Genomic DNA, 17,415 nt, shown 5'->3' with positions numbered 1-17,415 from the left:
AATTGGAAATTACAGTAAGCTTAGAGATTGCAAATGCAGTTGTGGACTTCTAAACCCACCCTTTTTATCAGTGACCACGCTTTATATTTGGACACACATTTTAACCAGAAATTTTTGTGGACCCTTCAAACCCACCCTTTCTAAAGCGTGGGTTACCAACTATGCACATTTTGGCTTACAAAATCCAAACTAAACTACCTTTAAGCCCTAATAATTTGACCACTTCCTTTTAAGTGTAGGGGTCAATGTGGCGGTGAGGCTGTTGATCATCCACATGCCTTTAATCATTGAAGTTTCGTTCATTTTTTTTCCTGATAGGTTTTGGGTTGCAGTGGAGTATATGAAAGGATGCAAAAAGGTAAGTGGTAAGCCTGAGCATATGTGACCATCCATCTCAAACCGCTTGTAAAGTCGGCAAATTGTATTTCAAGTTACGGTGCAAAACGTGCATAAAGGTTGTATTCATATTTACCTAATATTTGTCCTACATGTTTCTCATTTTAGTGTCAGTCAAACGCCAATATTTAATCCTATTGTTGAAGAGGATAATAAGCTTTTTCTTATGTATAGAGTTAGTAAATAGCTCTAGTCTTTGTTTGCTTTGGCCAAATCCTATTCAAGTGGTGGGTTAACTAACAATCAACAATGAGAGGACATTCCTGAACCTCATTGACTTGGGGATGATTTGAAGTGACCGCCAATTATGACAATTTGATATGTAATACCAGCGATGTGGAAAAAGAGAAATAATGTAGTGCCAAAATAATGAACCCTTTTACTGAAGAAGCAAAGTTTAACAAGTTATAACTCCGCTTCTGATATATCATTGTAAAGCTTATAATATATATTTTCTAAACACGGAAGAAAACAAAATTGACCAGGGGCCAACGACTTTACGAGCGTTTCGACGTGGACGGTCACATATAGGAATAATGCTTAGCACATGTTGTGGCCACAACACCCCTGGCTGAAATTTGATACACTTTTGATACACCACTTTTGATACGTATGAAAAATGTATGAAATAAAAAGTATTTGAATTGGAACCCTCATTTCATACACTTTTATGTATCAAAACTGTATCAAATTAACATTTCATACACATTTTATACATATCAAAAGTGTATCAAATGCCAAGATAATGTATCAAAAAGTATCAAATAAAATGTATCCTTTCATTTCATACATATTTGATACATAATTATATCAAAAGTGTATCAAATATGTAACTGTATCAAATCAGGGTTCCAATTTAAACTGTATCAAATTAGCATTGAAATTTCTATCATTTCATTTCATACATATTTCATACATAATTATATCAAAAGTGTATGAAATATGTAACTGTATCAAATCAGGGTTCCAATTTAAACTGTATCAAATTAGCGTTGAAATTGTTATCCTTTCATTTCATACACATTTCATACATAATTATATCAAAAGTGTATGAAATATGTAACTGTATCAAATCAGGGTTCCAATTTAAACTGTATCAAATTAGCGTTGAAATTTTTATCCTTTCATTTCATACACATTTCATACATAATTTATATAAAAAGTGTATCGAATATGTTACTGTATCAAATCAGGGTTCCAATTTAAACTGTATCAAATTAGCGTTGAAATTTTTATCCTTTCATTTCATACACATTTCATACATAATTATATCAAAAGTGTATGAAATATGTAACTGTATCAAATCAGGGTTCCAATTTAAACTGTATCAAATTAGCGCTCAAATTTTATCCTTTCATTTCATACACATTTCATACATAATTATATCAAAAGTGTATCAAATATGTAACTGTATCAAATCAGGGTTCCAATTTAAACTGTATCAAATTAGTGTTGAAATTTTTATCCTTTCATTTCATACACATTTCATACATAATTTATATCAAAAGTGTATCGAATATGTTACTGTATCAAATCAGCGTTCCAATTCTAATGCTGGCCAGCGGGACCGCCCTATTTTTGATACATGCCATTTGATACACTTTTGATATAGTTTTTGATACACTTTTGATACAGTTTTTTGATACACTTTTGACAGTTTGTTTGATACACTTTTAATAGTTTTTTTATGCACTTTTGATACAGTTTTTATACACTTTTGATACAGTTTTTATACACTTTTGATACAGTTTTTTATACACTTTTGATACAGTTTTTCAAATTTCAGAATTGGTCCAATCAAGCTCAAATTCAACAAGAATTATCATTACATGATCTAAACATATTTGCAAACATTAATGACCCCAAAGCTCAAAGTGAAGGGGTCAAAGGTCAAATTTTGAAATTAGTCTAATCAAGCTCAAATTCAACACTGCCCTCTACTGCCAATGCTGACCTCTAGCACTTTCCCCCATCACGAAGCAGGTCAATGCACAGTTTTCCCCTATCAACGTTCAAAATTACGACGCAATAGGGCAAATGTGTGAGAAAGTATTGCAAAAAGAAGCAAAACCCAACCAAAATGGAACATACATACATCATACACATTTCATACATAATTATATCAAAAGTGTATCAAATATGTAACTGTATCAAATCAGGGTTCCAATTTAAACTGTATCAAATTAGTGTTGAAATTTTTATCCTTTCATTTCATACACATTTCATACATAATTTATATCAAAAGTGTATCGAATATGTTACTGTATCAAATCAGCTGTTCCAATTCTAATGCTGGCCAGCGGGACCGCCCTATTTTTGATACATGCCATTTGATACACTTTTGATATAGTTTTTTGATACACTTTTGATACAGTTTTTTGATACACTTTTGACAGTTTGTTTGATACACTTTTAATAGTTTTTTGATGCACTTTTGATACAGTTTTTATACACTTTTGATACAGTTTTTATACACTTTTGATACAGTTTTTATACACTTTTGATACAGTTTTTCAAATTTCAGAATTGGTCCAATCAAGCTCAAATTCAACAAGAATTATCATTACATGATCTAAACATATTTGCAAACATTAATGACCCCAAAGCTCAAAGTGAAGGGGTCAAAGGTCAAATTTTGAAATTAGTCTAATCAAGCTCAAATTCAACACTGCCCTCTACTGCCAATGCTGACCTCTAGCACTTTCCCCATCACGGCAGGTCAATGCACAGTTTTCCCTATCAACGCTCAAAATTACGGCCGCAATAGGGCAAATGTGTGAGAAAGTATTGCAAAAAAGAAGCAAAACCCAACCAAAATGGAACATACATACATCAGAGGGCCTGCTTGGAAAGCAGTGCTTGTCACTGAAGTTGTTACCCTCAATAAAGAGACAAAAGGCTACCAATAACAAAAAGATTCAGCAGGGTTTTTACTATACAGGCATGTGCTATATTCATGCTTAATACATATACATAGAGGCCCTATATATAATATATAGTAAGCTTACCTTATCAGAACAAACTCAATAAAATATCCTATTTAATCACAGTCCCTGATTACAACTACGTTTGTAACCTAATGTGCAGTCTACAAGCATGTTTGTATCTTCATCATGATAAATAAAACACCATAATTTGCTCTAAAATACAGTACATTTCCAAATGCAAATCCTGGTGTTAACTGCATGCATGCCACATGGGCAAATTTGAAAATGATGAGTCATTATCTAGACATGTGATCAGTTATTTATACAGTTTTGATACACTTCAAAAGGTCAGTTTATGAAAGCCCAATTTGATACACTTTTGATATACCTCTAGCCACCCAAAATAAACTAAGTCCAATTTAATACGCTTTTGATACACTGTAGGCAGCCAGAATTTGACTAAGTCCAATTTGATACACTTTTGATATACCTCTAGCCACCAAAAATTAACTAAGTTCAATTTGATACACTTTACATACACTAAAAAACAGGCAAGGTCCAATTTAATACACTTTTGATACACTGTATGCAGCCAGAATTTGAAGAAGTCCAATTTGATACACTTTTGATATACATCTAGCACCAAAAAGTTCATTTCGATACACTTTACATACACTAAAAAACTGCAAAGTCCAATTTGATACACTTTTGATACACCACAAGCATGGTCAAAATTAACTAAGTTCAAATTCAATACACTTTTGATACATTTTTGATACAGTTAGGTGGTATTTGATACAGTTTTGATACCCTATATTTTCAGTTGATACATTTTCAATACACCCTTTCTATATCAAAACTGTATCAAATTGCCATTTGATACAGTTTTAATACACTTTGATACACTTTTGATACACTTCTTGCTGTATAGAATTTCTGCTAGGGACATCACATGCAAACAATTGCGACTAGTAAAGAAGTTTGTCTGGCACACGATGAAATAATTTGAAGGTACATGTACATCAGTGCGCTATTTTGCCAGTAATCATTGACATGCAAACATGGCGGAGTTTAGGCCCTCTAATATAACCTCTTTACATATGTAGGGTTTAATCTACCAGCTCATCAATAATGGACACATTTTCTAACTTAAGGGTATACGAGGTACTGTTGGTCGAAGCAGCCAAAAAAAAGTGATTTTCATTATCTGGATCAATATATTATTGAAAAATAACACTTCGGTGTTTTGCAAAAGTTCATTCTACAAATCATACTTTGAAAACTTGCTTAATTTATTGTTGTTAATGAGTTATGTACGTTTTACAAAAGTGTTGTTGTTTCAGCCCTCTTTACAAAATAACTCAAGAACCACAGGACCTACAGAAGTATATCTGTGATATTTGAATTCTTCTACACACTCGCTATGAATTGAGCAATGCAATTTTTGCTAAAGCTCACTACCATTCGCAAGATGCTGCGAACTACATTTTTTTGCTGCTTCGACGAACAATACATCGTATACCCTTAATCCACCAGCTCATCAATAATGGACGCATTTTCTAACTTAAACCATTTTATTTCCACTTTTTTGAACAGTTACGAGAGCAGCTGAACTGTGGTAACGAAATCTACCAGACATTTGTCGCCACATCAAGCGCCATCCATGTAGCTAAAGAACATGTGGCAGGGATAGAAGCATTCCTGGTAGGCAACAAGGGACCAGAATCCTTCTACCATGCCCAACAACAGATCTATCAACAGTTAGATGAGGATCACTACCCATCCTTCCTTATCAGTGAGCCATATAGTAAATTGATGGACTCCAGGGGTGGTCATGATGATGATGGAGGACTCAGTGAAGAGATGCTGGAGAAGAAAGGGTTGAATGTGGAGGTAAGGAATGCTGCATTTTATGTGTGGGGTAAACATGGGTACACACCTCACCCAAACACATATTTAAGTGTTATGTAAAGGATTGGTAGATCAGGTTTTAATTTCCTCAAGAAATTTTTAAAAAGTGCAAACCAACAAATTAAATTTTTAATTCACACCATTAGAGGAAGGTCAGAGGTCAGCTATCTCCGTTTTTTTGTGAGAGATTCAATCATCCCCTGAAAAGATTACACAGGGATGCCAGCTTTCAAGCAATTGCCAGATTTCCTGTGATTTCATGTTTCCCATAATATTTGACTTTAATTTGGTTGATACCTGCCGGAAAAATCGGCTGAAAAATCTGGCACAAGAAAATTAATTAAAAATCTTGTCCTACGATTGCTGATATTATAATAGAAGAACACCTGCCTACAGATGGTGCACTATTATAGTCGCTACTCGCAGATATAAACGCATCCCAAAAAGAAGGTATCCAGTTTGATTTTGGTCCATAAGTCAAAGATGTGGTCTTAAATCAAGACCTACTAAAAGTATGTTACAGATAAATTTATTCCGCAGAGTTTGATACCTCATTTGTCTAAATTGATGCAGAAGTTATGACACAATGACCTTTTGAATGCAATTACCTCGATTTCAAAAGTTGCAGTAAATTCCTATTGATTTGGTACTCAATATATGGGCAGCGATAGATCAAGGCGAGGGCGCATCAGAAGTCTCGCTGAGAGCATGGGCCGCAGATGTCTGGCAATCATTGATGCAGCAGGAGGACATTCCAGATATGGACTGTGAAGAGTGAACGGGAAAACATTGTGTAAAAGAGTATCTGTATTGAATAAAACACATGAAGTGGAGTCAAACAGTCTTATACCGCCTCTGTTATTGTGTACCTTTATGAAGAATCTTGAGAAGCAGGAAAACAACATCAATAGGAATTACTGCAACTTTAAAAATTGAAGTGACTGCATTTAAAAGATCACTGTTTCATTAATTCTGCATCGATTTGGACAAATGAGGTATCAAACTGTGCGGAATAAATTCATCTGTAACATACTTTTGGTAGGTCTTGATTTAAGACCCCTTCTTTGATTTATGGACAAAATTCAAACTGGATACTTTCTTTTTGGGATGCGTTTACATGCTATTGTTGTATTTATCGTGCATGTGAGTAATTGGCATACTGTGCTGTGGAGAAATTATGATATAGCAAAACGTTGGTGATTGCCGATTTTAGCATACAGGAATCGTAGTATTGGAACGAGAAACCTAATTAAATGGGGCACCATATTGCGTTCACGTTTCATGGGAAGGGAAACTTGCTGAATTTTGAACTTTTACAGAAGATTTGTGAATAAGCTTATAATAACCCCCCCCCCCCTTCAAAATGCAAAATGGAAGTGAATAGGGATGCTAAAGAGTCTTGACGCAACGGTGAAGAATACGGGCGGTCATCTGGGCCCTACGGCCTGGGCCGTTACGCTCGCTCTGTGGCCATTGTACTATTAACAGGTTTTTGGCTAAAGCTCACTGGCATCCCTGATTACATCCCTTTATGTAAATGTAAATCTTAATGTTGCTTCATAAATTATATTGTGCAGCTCCTTCCATCACCTGAAGATGAGCCTGGGAATACCTCCGTGAGTATTGCTGAACAGACAGATGCTGTGATGAGTAAACTACAGCAGGTTGAGGAGAAATTGAACCACAAGACACAGGCTCTGTCCAATCTGAAAAGCACTGGCACACATAGTAGTGAATCAAAGGTGAGCATTAATATCTCAACTCTTGAGAACTACAACCATGGCCAAAATTTGTTGGGACACTTACAGAAAACGTACACTATATTATGGCCTTATTTCCGTTATTATTAACGTGATAAAGTAGAGGTTTCTTTGGTGTTAAGTCTAAACCCTTTCCTAACACCCAACCCTCCCCCTTCCCCACCAATCAATGTTGGGTGCCACTAGGCGCGTGTGACCAAAAAAGTAGGATTCAACATTGATCGGGAGGGAGTGGGGGGCTTATTTACATTACCCTATCAAACCGTTCCAGCACTTATGGCCAGCATTGTAGATTGGTTTACCTGATAGCACATGTACATTTCTGAAACACATGTCAATGAAATAGCTGGCTACAACATTTTAAATGTATGCAAGTTATATATCTTGTTAAATTAACAAGTAATAGTTGGTTGAGGTTGGATAGTAAGACTAGTGCAGTACCATCTAAGCTATCTGGTGTCCTTTGGTAAGTGACAATCCACCTGGCTGCCATCCCAATTGGTACCAAGAATAGAAACATCACAGGGTTCAAGAGCTGAGATAGTATTGTATAATTTTCACATACACAGTTATATTCGCGATTTGGGAGTGAGAGAAACATTGGGAATTTTGTTTTGTTTTTGCGATTGTCCAATCTGGCCCTATGTACTTCATGTACATTATTACATATTTTTGTGCTGTGTTAGTTTTGTGAAAATAAAACCTTCGCAAAAAATTACCACTTGCACAATAGTGTACTGGACTTGCTTTTCAGATGTCCCAGTATGAATCACATGTCTGCTAAATTTGGTAGCACATGTAGGCCTACTTCTACTTCCAGATTGCTCATGTAATATGCACAGCTTTCCTCCAACTTACCAAAATGTAAATTGTCAATAAAATTATTCATTTGTACATACATCAATGATCTCTCTCTCTCTCTCTCTCTCTCTCTCTCTCTCTCTCTCTCAAGATGCCTATGACTTTGTGTTTTGTATAATTTCAGATGCAGCAAATGCTTGAGAAAGAGATTGAGATGCTGAAATTAGAGAGGCGTGAGTTGGAGCAATATGTGGAGAGGACTGATCTATGGTGTGAATATGCTGGCAAATGGAGGATAGATATATGTGCCTCTAATGTAAGTCTAATTACTATACCTCATAAATATTTATTAGGTAATCCAGACATCTTATTGGTTAATAACGCTAGCGTCCGAGAACGGTAGAGTTTGACTACTTCCCGCCGCCTGTGCAATTACGCTGCACGCTGGGAAGTAGTAAAACTTCCGCACTGTTCCTTCAGATGTAGCATAATGCTACACAATGGTGATTCTGCAGATGCGTTTATCGTGAAAATGGCATCTGCTGCAGTTATTTTGCAGAGATTACCGATGCATAATAACACGCAAATTTGACATTTTATGAAACAAAATGTTATGTATGGAAAGTTAAAAAGAAAATTAGAATAATATAGGTCAAAATGTAAATATTGATGGAACAGAAATCCTCCAATAAAATCAGGTAAGCAAAATATTAAGCTTATTTACCATGCCGGCCGGCACGTTGACTGGTGTGTGTTATGACTTCTGTTTATGATTTTACCGTGATAGTGAAAATATTTATGAGGTATAGTAAACAAATAACATGTTTCATTTCAGGGAACACATGGCGTCAGGCAGGGTTGTCACCAGGACCAAAAAAGTACTAGTTAAATTATTGAAGGCAAAGCGTAGCGAGCAACGCTCTCGCGCCTAGCACTATCTTTTTAGTGAACACTAGGGATTAAAAAAAAAAAAAAATTTCTTGCTCTTTTTATGATGAAATATCATCATCCACTTCCGGAAATGTAAAAAAAAAAAAATTTTACATTTTTTTTTTTTTGAGTGTCGACGGCCCGGACAGTGCCTGACGGCCCCGTCCGGCGTAGTGACAACCCTGGCGTCAGGAAGTAGTCAAATCATCCAACACCTCGGGACCAGTAGTTTTGACTACTTCCTCTCAAAACATGTTGTATTTGTATACTATTCCTAGAAATGTTTGAGAGAATATTGCTTTGACAATTGCCACCTGCCCAGACATGGAGACGCAACTACCCACTATGGCATTCCAGCCACAGTTAAAGTGTTTGAAATTTCATAAAAAGATCTGGAAATAGGGCTCCAATTTAGCACATGTCCGTTGGACAAATCCAACCTGTAAATGCCTCCAGCAAGCTATGCTGACAGAGGCAAAGGGCGATTCGCCCCAAATTTTCCAAAAATAGCCCCATGGAAAAAAATTGTCAATGGCAAAATACACACATGAGGGCTATTTTTCATGGAATGTGTCAAAAATAGCCCTCATAATCAAAAAAGTATTTTGAGGCCTGTATGCTGGCAGGCAAGTTACAAATGCAGCCAACTCAATGGCCAACTGATTCAAGCTGAAACAACAGAACAATCGGGTTTTTTTTTCATTAACCATGCATCTCTCCTTTGCTGTTGGAGGACAATGTTCATGTTTTTTCCACTTATTTTATGCTATGCTATGATATAATATTGTATTTTATAATGTATCTATAATGTCATTGTACTTTTTATCTCAATTATGATATAATATTGTATTTTATAATGTTTCTATAATGTTATTGTACTTTTTATCTCAATGTATTTTTTTAAAACTTTATGCTAGCACATAGTGTATTTTCCTGTATGTGCTTTTTATTTGATGTACAGTGCATCGAAACTTCAGTCTTAAGCGCTTTATAAATGTAATTTATGTCATATTAATGTGCAAGAGTGAATTAAAAGTAAATGCATTAGGAAGAATAATTGTTGCAAATTATCAAAAAATATTTTATTTTCAGAGAAAACTAATAAAAAAAACATGAAATTTTCTTTTCCTCATCCTGAAAGTTTCTTGATATTATTACATGGCATTGTATTCTCATTGTATACTAGGTGCTGAATGAAGCAGACAAGCTTGTACCATACTATGTGATAGTTGTACATCCAACTGATCCAAAGATCAATATCTCAGGATGGGTGGTCTCAAGAAGGCTGACTGAGTTTTACAACTTGCAGAAGAGACTAAAAGAGGTTAGTATTTGTCAGTTTGTGTACTTTTAAGGAAAGAATAGCAGCACAATTGATAATATCTCCTGACTTATAAAATGGCACAATTTTGTATTCCAAAAATTTGCTGCATTAACGCTAGTACTTTTGGTTCAGTCAATTGCAAGTCATGACTAGTTGAGATTACCCATCTACCAGCTGTGAACTCTGGTAGTGCCTAGTGCATGGGTATTTTAATAGATGGCATCAAGTGACCGCAATTCAATCCAGGCTTGCTGAGTCCTTAATTTTGTTTCTCTTTCAATTATGTCAGCTGTCCAGTGCTCATAAAGCCATTCAAATCATAATATTTTTTTGGCTTGCCTTATTTATTTGCGATAGTTGCATATATTAATTGTGTCTCGCATTGTCTAACACCCTGCTCGTGTGAAACATATAGGCCACTTCATTTCTGCATAATTTTTTGTGTGGCATTATAATGATTTTTATTCACATGAGTAAAATTGTTTTTACTCCATATTTTTACCTTTCTCAGTTTCAAATTTGCCGCCTTTGGCCCCCATGGACCAGATCGTGTCAGTCACATATACACAATCTACACCATGGGGGCCAAAGAAGGCATTTTTGAAAATTTGAGTTTTATTACCTTACTCAAACATTAGTCTATCATACTGAAAACACCAAAGGTCTAGCATACTTGGTTCTAAAGTTCTGAAGTTTTATGATGTGTATTTTATCGGCTTATTACTCCATATTTTTGCCTTCATCTCAATTTCAAATTTACCGCCTTTGGTTCCCATGGAACAAATTGTGTCACATATACCTACCAACATTGAGTTTTGGAGACCTTCTTAATTTTAGCTTGTGAGTGAAATTATAGTGGAAATTAATACCAAAAAAAATAGAAAACAACAGTTCCTGCAACAATGGCAACATAAAGATGGTTTATCTTACATTTACATAACATGATTGTAACATATTTTATATATTGCAGTGCAGTAAATGGCTAAGTAAAGTAGAACTACCACATCTTCCAAGGAAACTCTTCAAAAGTATCGATGAGAAATTTCTAAACACATCATCTTCCAGGCTACAAAAGTATCTGACTGTGAGTACAAATGTGTCATGCAATGACTTATTGAATCAAATAAGTTGATAAACACTAAATACTTTGTTGACATTAGGTTGGTCTGGAGCCGATCCAAGAAAATCATCAGCTCTAACAACATCGGCTGACGATGAGGAAGATCCTTGAAAGCGCTCCGGTAAGGGAAATAAAACAAGTAGTATTGAAGTCTGATTTTAAAATTATTCTCACTAAATAGAGCTTCAGATATTCTCTTACAAAGTGTACTAGTCCTGTTATTTCAGGTGAGACAATGTGTATATTAAAAAGACGTCTACTCATTATAGTGTATCTCATCTCAAGTTGAGAGTAACGCCATGTTGGATTTCGGCAGTGGCAGATTCCAGTGCGTTTACACATGCATGTCGCCAGTGTACAGAGAAATCAACTTTTCTACGTGTGTGTACATGCAAGGCGGGATTAGGTTAGCGTAGAGTCCGAAGTTTACCGTTTTATAAAATCCATTTTCCGTGTTGTAATCCATTTTGTAAAATTTGTAAATCAATGTTTTGTGAATAAAGCTTAAAATGTATAAACAATGATTATAAATGACATTAATGTCACAATAAAGTGTTCAATATCGCGATCAATATGCTCTGATTGGAATATTCTCACGATAATAGGCCGACTGTTAGATGGATAGGGGGTTCATGCCTTGGTATTATACCTTATTTTGGTATTATTAAACAGTATTTTTTATTATAAAAATTGACACACATAACTCAAGATTGTTTTAAACATTTATTTCTCTTATCTTTTAACAATTTTTGTCACATCATACAAAAATGTCATTTTCCGTGTTGTACCTCCGATTCCGTGATTTTTTCCGTTTTCCGTATAACGGAAAACTTCGGACTCTAGGTTAGCGCACATGATTCAAATGGGCCACTGTGGAATCCAACATGGTGGTACTCTCAACTGACAAGACAGCCACCTGTTCCTAAAATATGCATCATATTTTCATGCAGTTCACTAATGAGTGTCCATAAAAGTAAGTGTCACACAGTGTCCACACCCAGTATTATAAATATAAACTTAATACTCCGTTGGTGAGCGACGGGCGATTGGTATTTCACCGAACGCAAGAAAAGGAGGCCTATCTGATTGGCTAGAAATCGATCGCTAGATCGCTCAGTGGTGTAGTACAAACTCAAAATGGAGACATGTATTCAATTAGATTGAAATCAATATTCTATTATTGACGCAGATAAAGAAAGTGGTATAGTGTGTCGATAATGTACATTGTATTATAGATACAGCACCTGGATCTTACACTGGTTCCTTTATATAATTCATTTCTCAAACAGTTGAATATATCACAATTTTGACTTTTGATTTCAAAATCTTTACTTATAAAATGCAGTAAAATATATCCACAGCAAACAGCAAGGCCGCTAATTAGTGTATTGCATTTCGAGTTAGTGTATTGGAAACAAAACCTGCGTTTTACCTGACAACAAATCGAATTTTCTATAATGGCAACACCATGTGGTACTGATCATGCGCAAATCGTAGAATAGAAACTCTCAGCATGCTCTGTGGTATCTCATATCGTGTAAATGGTATGCTTAGCCTGAGTCGCTCGGCCTATCTCGAACAAAATCGCCATGCGTAGCTTTTGAAAAACGAGAGGATTCGCCGTACTATCACAGCAATTTTTGACACGAAGATATAGGGATGATGACGCTGTCTGTCATGTGTATTGTTCTGAACAAAAGGTGTAGAATACTTGATTTGAAATTTTTAACACTTAGTGAAAAATGAATCATGTCATATTTCTGTTTCAAGTGACATGTTTCGGAGACAATTTAGATTTGGTATTTCACATTTCTTAACAATGTAAAATTATATAACTCGGTGATTATTTTCTTTCCGACAGTCGATACTTCAAGATGAAACTCTACGTCACAGTGAGGCTTTATATACCTTCCTGGTACCAAGTCCGCTATCTGTCAAGATTGATATGTAAGTACCAGTAGAATGCACCAGGCTATGATCAGAATAATGAAGCCTTAAAGTTAATTGAATGAGACTTTCATAGTAATAAGCCACTAGAACCCTTTGCTTGTTGGGAACTAATTCTTTTAAGAATACCAAACCTTTACAGAATTAACAAATAAGTCTTTGAAAAGCAGGAAACTACTGTAAAGGAGGACATTTTTGCACTGCCTTTGTTTTGTATAATGGCCATTTTTAAGGGGGGTCAGTTACTTTTTTTGAGATGTTTATATTCCTTTTGTTAGTAAATGTATGGTGTAAGGAATCATTAGAATAAGAATCATAAAACATGTGAAACAGTTCAAAATTGGCAACGTGCAAAAAGTGACACAATTTTTTTCTTTTACTTTTACATTATAATTCAGTATTTGTGTTGCTGTTACACACAGATACAAATTTGAAAGTTACATTTGATTTAGCTTTTAATTAAATAAAAAAAATTAAATCAGTTGAATTGAAATTAAATTCTAGTGTTTAAACAAATCTTTTATATTACCAATGTCTGTTTAGAACCCAAAAGAAGGAAAGAAAACAGGGCTTCTTGACGGGGATCTTCAAGAATGCTCCACAAGACCAGGAAGAACCCCGAGAAGATTATGATGGTGATGAAGAAGGGTAAGGGCCTAAGATTTGATTTGATTTGATTTGTTTGGGTTTTGACAACCATGGATAACCCAAGAAAGCCGCTATTGAAGCTTATTTCCATTGGGGTCCATTTGAACACGGGGATGGGTTGGGAACAGTTAGGGGTTAACACCCTACTCTTTTCGAAACTGGCTGCGAAATTTATGTACAGGTATAATGGCTCTCTGCATACGCGATCGACGGTTTAACGTCCCCTCCGAAGGACGGAGTACTTTCATGATTCATTTACCCAATTCTAAATGAACCATGGGGAGAGGGGAAGTCTGAATTTAATCTATAGAAGTTGCCAATTAATTTCAGACTTTTTTTTTCCAAGTCAATATCCCAGCAAATCGCCACCGCCGGGAATTGAACCCGGGACCTCGTGCACTAAAGGCAAGTACCCTAACCATTGCGCCACACTCTCCCACGAGGCAAACCAAGCAAAGTTCAATTTCAATAAAGGAATAACTTCCATTGTTGCAAGATGGTAGCATATAACAGCTCCAATAAACCCTATTATAAACTTCAAATGTCCATACAGTTGTGCACAGATGCATGTGCAGCATTTTGGGTTCCAGTTATAAACGTTTTGACATCTGGCTTAAAACAAATTGAAGTTAAGGTCAAAGATACTAAATTTTCACACACATGATGTCCCCTATATTAACTTGATATTTGTTAGTTTTCTTCGTTGTGTATATGAAACCAAATTACTTATATTGAAATATTCCAGTTGAAATCCAAACAATCCCTATGGAAGACATGACGTTAATCTCCCACACAGGGAGTATGGTTTTCAAATGGATTACCCATTCAGATAACCCCATCTGAAATTCACACTCCCTGTGTAAATCATCAAAGTCATGTCTCCCATAGGGGGTGTATGGATTTCAACTGGAATAACCCATTATATCAGGATTTTTTAATTTACCCCAATATTTACCCCAACATGTAAAAAGTAATTCATTTAAACCCCTGAGCACTACCTGCCGATCTAACATTGCCTCTGATTGGTCAATTACATTATATTTTCACTTTAATCACCAATCAGAATGGAGCTTTGCAAATAATTCAGCCCATTTTTTTTGCATGGTGAAATAATTCTAACAATGTTGCTGATTGGTCCAATTGATAATGAAAACTTCTTTTTGGCCAATCGGTAGGTAGTTCTCATGGGGTTAATATGAGAACTCATCTATTGTCAGTTTCTTTCCCCAGTGGGTGTCAGGGAGATTGTATAAAACTTGGATCTATAAAACATGATATTATAGTGTCTTTTTGCATATTACAACTTAAATACTTTTTTTCTGTAGGTCCCAGGATCGCAAGGACTCCATAGCCGAACCAATCTATGCACTCATCAGTGAAATATTTGAGCTTCGTGGCATGTTTAAGTGGCTACGTAGAAATTTCATTGTCTTTGTGCAAGTCACTCTAGGAGGCACCATTAACAAGTAAGTTCATAATTTATGAAAATGTTTACTTAAAAGGTAATATTCAAGTTTGAATTCAATTGAAGTAAAACAAAAGACACTTTTAAAACTGACCAAGTAGTGTTGGTTGGTCTGGATTTTATTTTTCAGGAAGATGCAAAGTGACCCTAAAAATCATCTAACGCTTGAAACATCTTCAAAATTTTTGCAAATATATTTCGATTTAAAATTTCAATAAAAATCCACTTTGGCCTAAAACAGCTGCTTTTAATTTTATAAAGCTTTAAAAAATCTACAAAACAAAAAATCTGGGTCAGTCTGGCCCATAGAACAGAGTGGTTTTTTTTGTTGACTCAGAAAAATATTTACGTATAATAAATGTATAAAGGAAGAATCACCATTAATTATCACCCCATTATGTACCTTAATTTGCTTAACAGAAGTGTACGCGAGGGTGTAGAATGGATGGTGTCGGAGCCGATGCTAGTTGGTTATATTCACTACTTCCGTGATTCCTACTGGCCTAAGGGTCAACTAGCGCCACCTTACCCAGTCTTCACTGAGGAGCAGAAACAGCAAACTAAAGATAAAGCAAGAGAGAAATTCCTCCGATACTTCCCTGGTGAGTGTAGCTCTAAATAGAGGTGGGTCATAAAATGTTAAAAGTTACCCAAGTGATTGCTGCTCTAAATAGAGCTGGGTCATAAAATGCTAAAGTTAACATTTATTTTTATTTAGGCATTTTGAAATATGGATTAGGTCGTTAGAATGCCAGCTGGGATAATACAAATTATGAAAGCAGTTGATTGTAACCCCTTTGTGCATAGGGTCTAAATGCTCTGTGATCTTCCAGTAGAGCCAGGGCTACAGGAAATTTGCAATGCCATTTTGGCAATGTATTTTACCCATATAATCGGAATACAACTTTGATATACACTGCCTTCCTGACGCAAATCAAAGTTAACCAGCAATCTCTCGACAAAGACGGGGACAGGTTCAAACTTCCAGGAGTCTTTGAGACTGTGATCAAGTCCAATGTCAAAAAGGTCATAACCTGATGATAAACATTAGGCTGATGAAAGATAGATTATATTTTAGCCATTGAAAATTCTGTGGTAGGAATAATGTTCTTGTGTTTGGATAAAAACTTTATTCCTTCAGATCTCACACCACCAAATAAATCCTCATAGAGATATGTACTAAATTTGCTTCAAGAAAACATAATTTTTTCTTCGCAGGAGCACCTCAGTTCTTAGCGACAGCTATGATGGTTGAAATTAGCCCTAGCCTGATCCCTCTGACTGGGAAAAAATCATTATTTTTTACGACTGGCCCTCGAAGTCTATGATGTCTGGAAATTACCTAATTTACATCCAAAATCATGCCAGTGTTTCTGTATAGAAAAGGCTGCTTAGAGTCATTAAAAAATACTCACTCTCTCCCATCTGGTACACTTTCAGGATTTGATATTACTAATCATGACCAATCCAAATTTAGCCAAAGTTGCAAATTTCTGCTCATTTTTATCCCCCTGGCTTTAGCCATGAGGGGGATATTGCGATAGTGTATTCCTTCTGTATGTAGGTGTGTGTGTGTTCCATTTTGGTTAGGTTTTTGCCTTCCGCCTATTTTCTCGGAGACTAGGGGTCGCACATTTCTCAAACTTGGTGGGTGGGTGCATCTTGACCCAAGACAGAACCGGGTTGTATTGGTTAGTGGGTCAAGGTCACTGAGGTCATCCAGGGGTCATCCGAGGTCAAATTAGTAAAAACTGTCATATGGGCATGAAACTTGGTGGGTACAAGTAAACATTTAAAGCCAAATTTTTTGAAGGTCATTTCAAGGTCACCAGGGGTCATCTGAGGTCAAATTAGTAAAAACTGTCATATGGGCATAAAACTTGGTTGGTACAGTCAACATTTAAAGCCAAATTTTTTGAAGGTCATTTTGAGGTCACCAGGGTCATCTGAGGTCAAATTAGTAAAAACTGTCATATGGGCATGAAACTTGGTGGGTACAGTCAACATTTAGAGCCAAATTTTGGGAGGTCATTTCGGGGTCACCAGGGGTCATCTGAGGTACAAGTTTACTGACCGCCCAGCCAGGGGGATCGCATGGTTCGAGAACCGCCTATTTTAATGCTTACTTTAGGCCATCTATCAGTTTTTTGAGAAATGCATTCAGGGCGCACAACCATATAATATTA

General features: G+C 35.9%; 1 protein-coding gene across 1 annotated transcript in view; it reads left to right on the top strand.

The window, feature by feature from the left end:
- LOC140160753 (sorting nexin-25-like) overlaps positions 1-17,415 on the top strand; it is a 40,367-nt gene that overhangs the window by 19,403 nt on the left and 3,549 nt on the right. Inside the window, exons 13-22 of the mRNA XM_072184053.1 lie at positions 319-358; positions 4,920-5,216; positions 6,812-6,976; positions 7,980-8,111; positions 9,912-10,049; positions 11,020-11,133; positions 13,031-13,116; positions 13,660-13,764; positions 15,090-15,230; positions 15,650-15,831. Of these exons, the coding sequence (XP_072040154.1) occupies positions 319-358; positions 4,920-5,216; positions 6,812-6,976; positions 7,980-8,111; positions 9,912-10,049; positions 11,020-11,133; positions 13,031-13,116; positions 13,660-13,764; positions 15,090-15,230; positions 15,650-15,831 (1,400 nt within the window). The remainder of the gene's footprint in view (positions 1-318; positions 359-4,919; positions 5,217-6,811; positions 6,977-7,979; positions 8,112-9,911; positions 10,050-11,019; positions 11,134-13,030; positions 13,117-13,659; positions 13,765-15,089; positions 15,231-15,649; positions 15,832-17,415) is intronic.

The sequence above is a fragment of the Amphiura filiformis genome, chromosome 9, assembly GCF_039555335.1.
Source record: "Amphiura filiformis chromosome 9, Afil_fr2py, whole genome shotgun sequence".
Taxonomy (NCBI): Eukaryota; Metazoa; Echinodermata; class Ophiuroidea; order Amphilepidida; family Amphiuridae; genus Amphiura; species Amphiura filiformis.
Note: the sequence above shows the minus strand (reverse complement) of the source record. Positions and strands in the feature narration are given on the sequence as shown.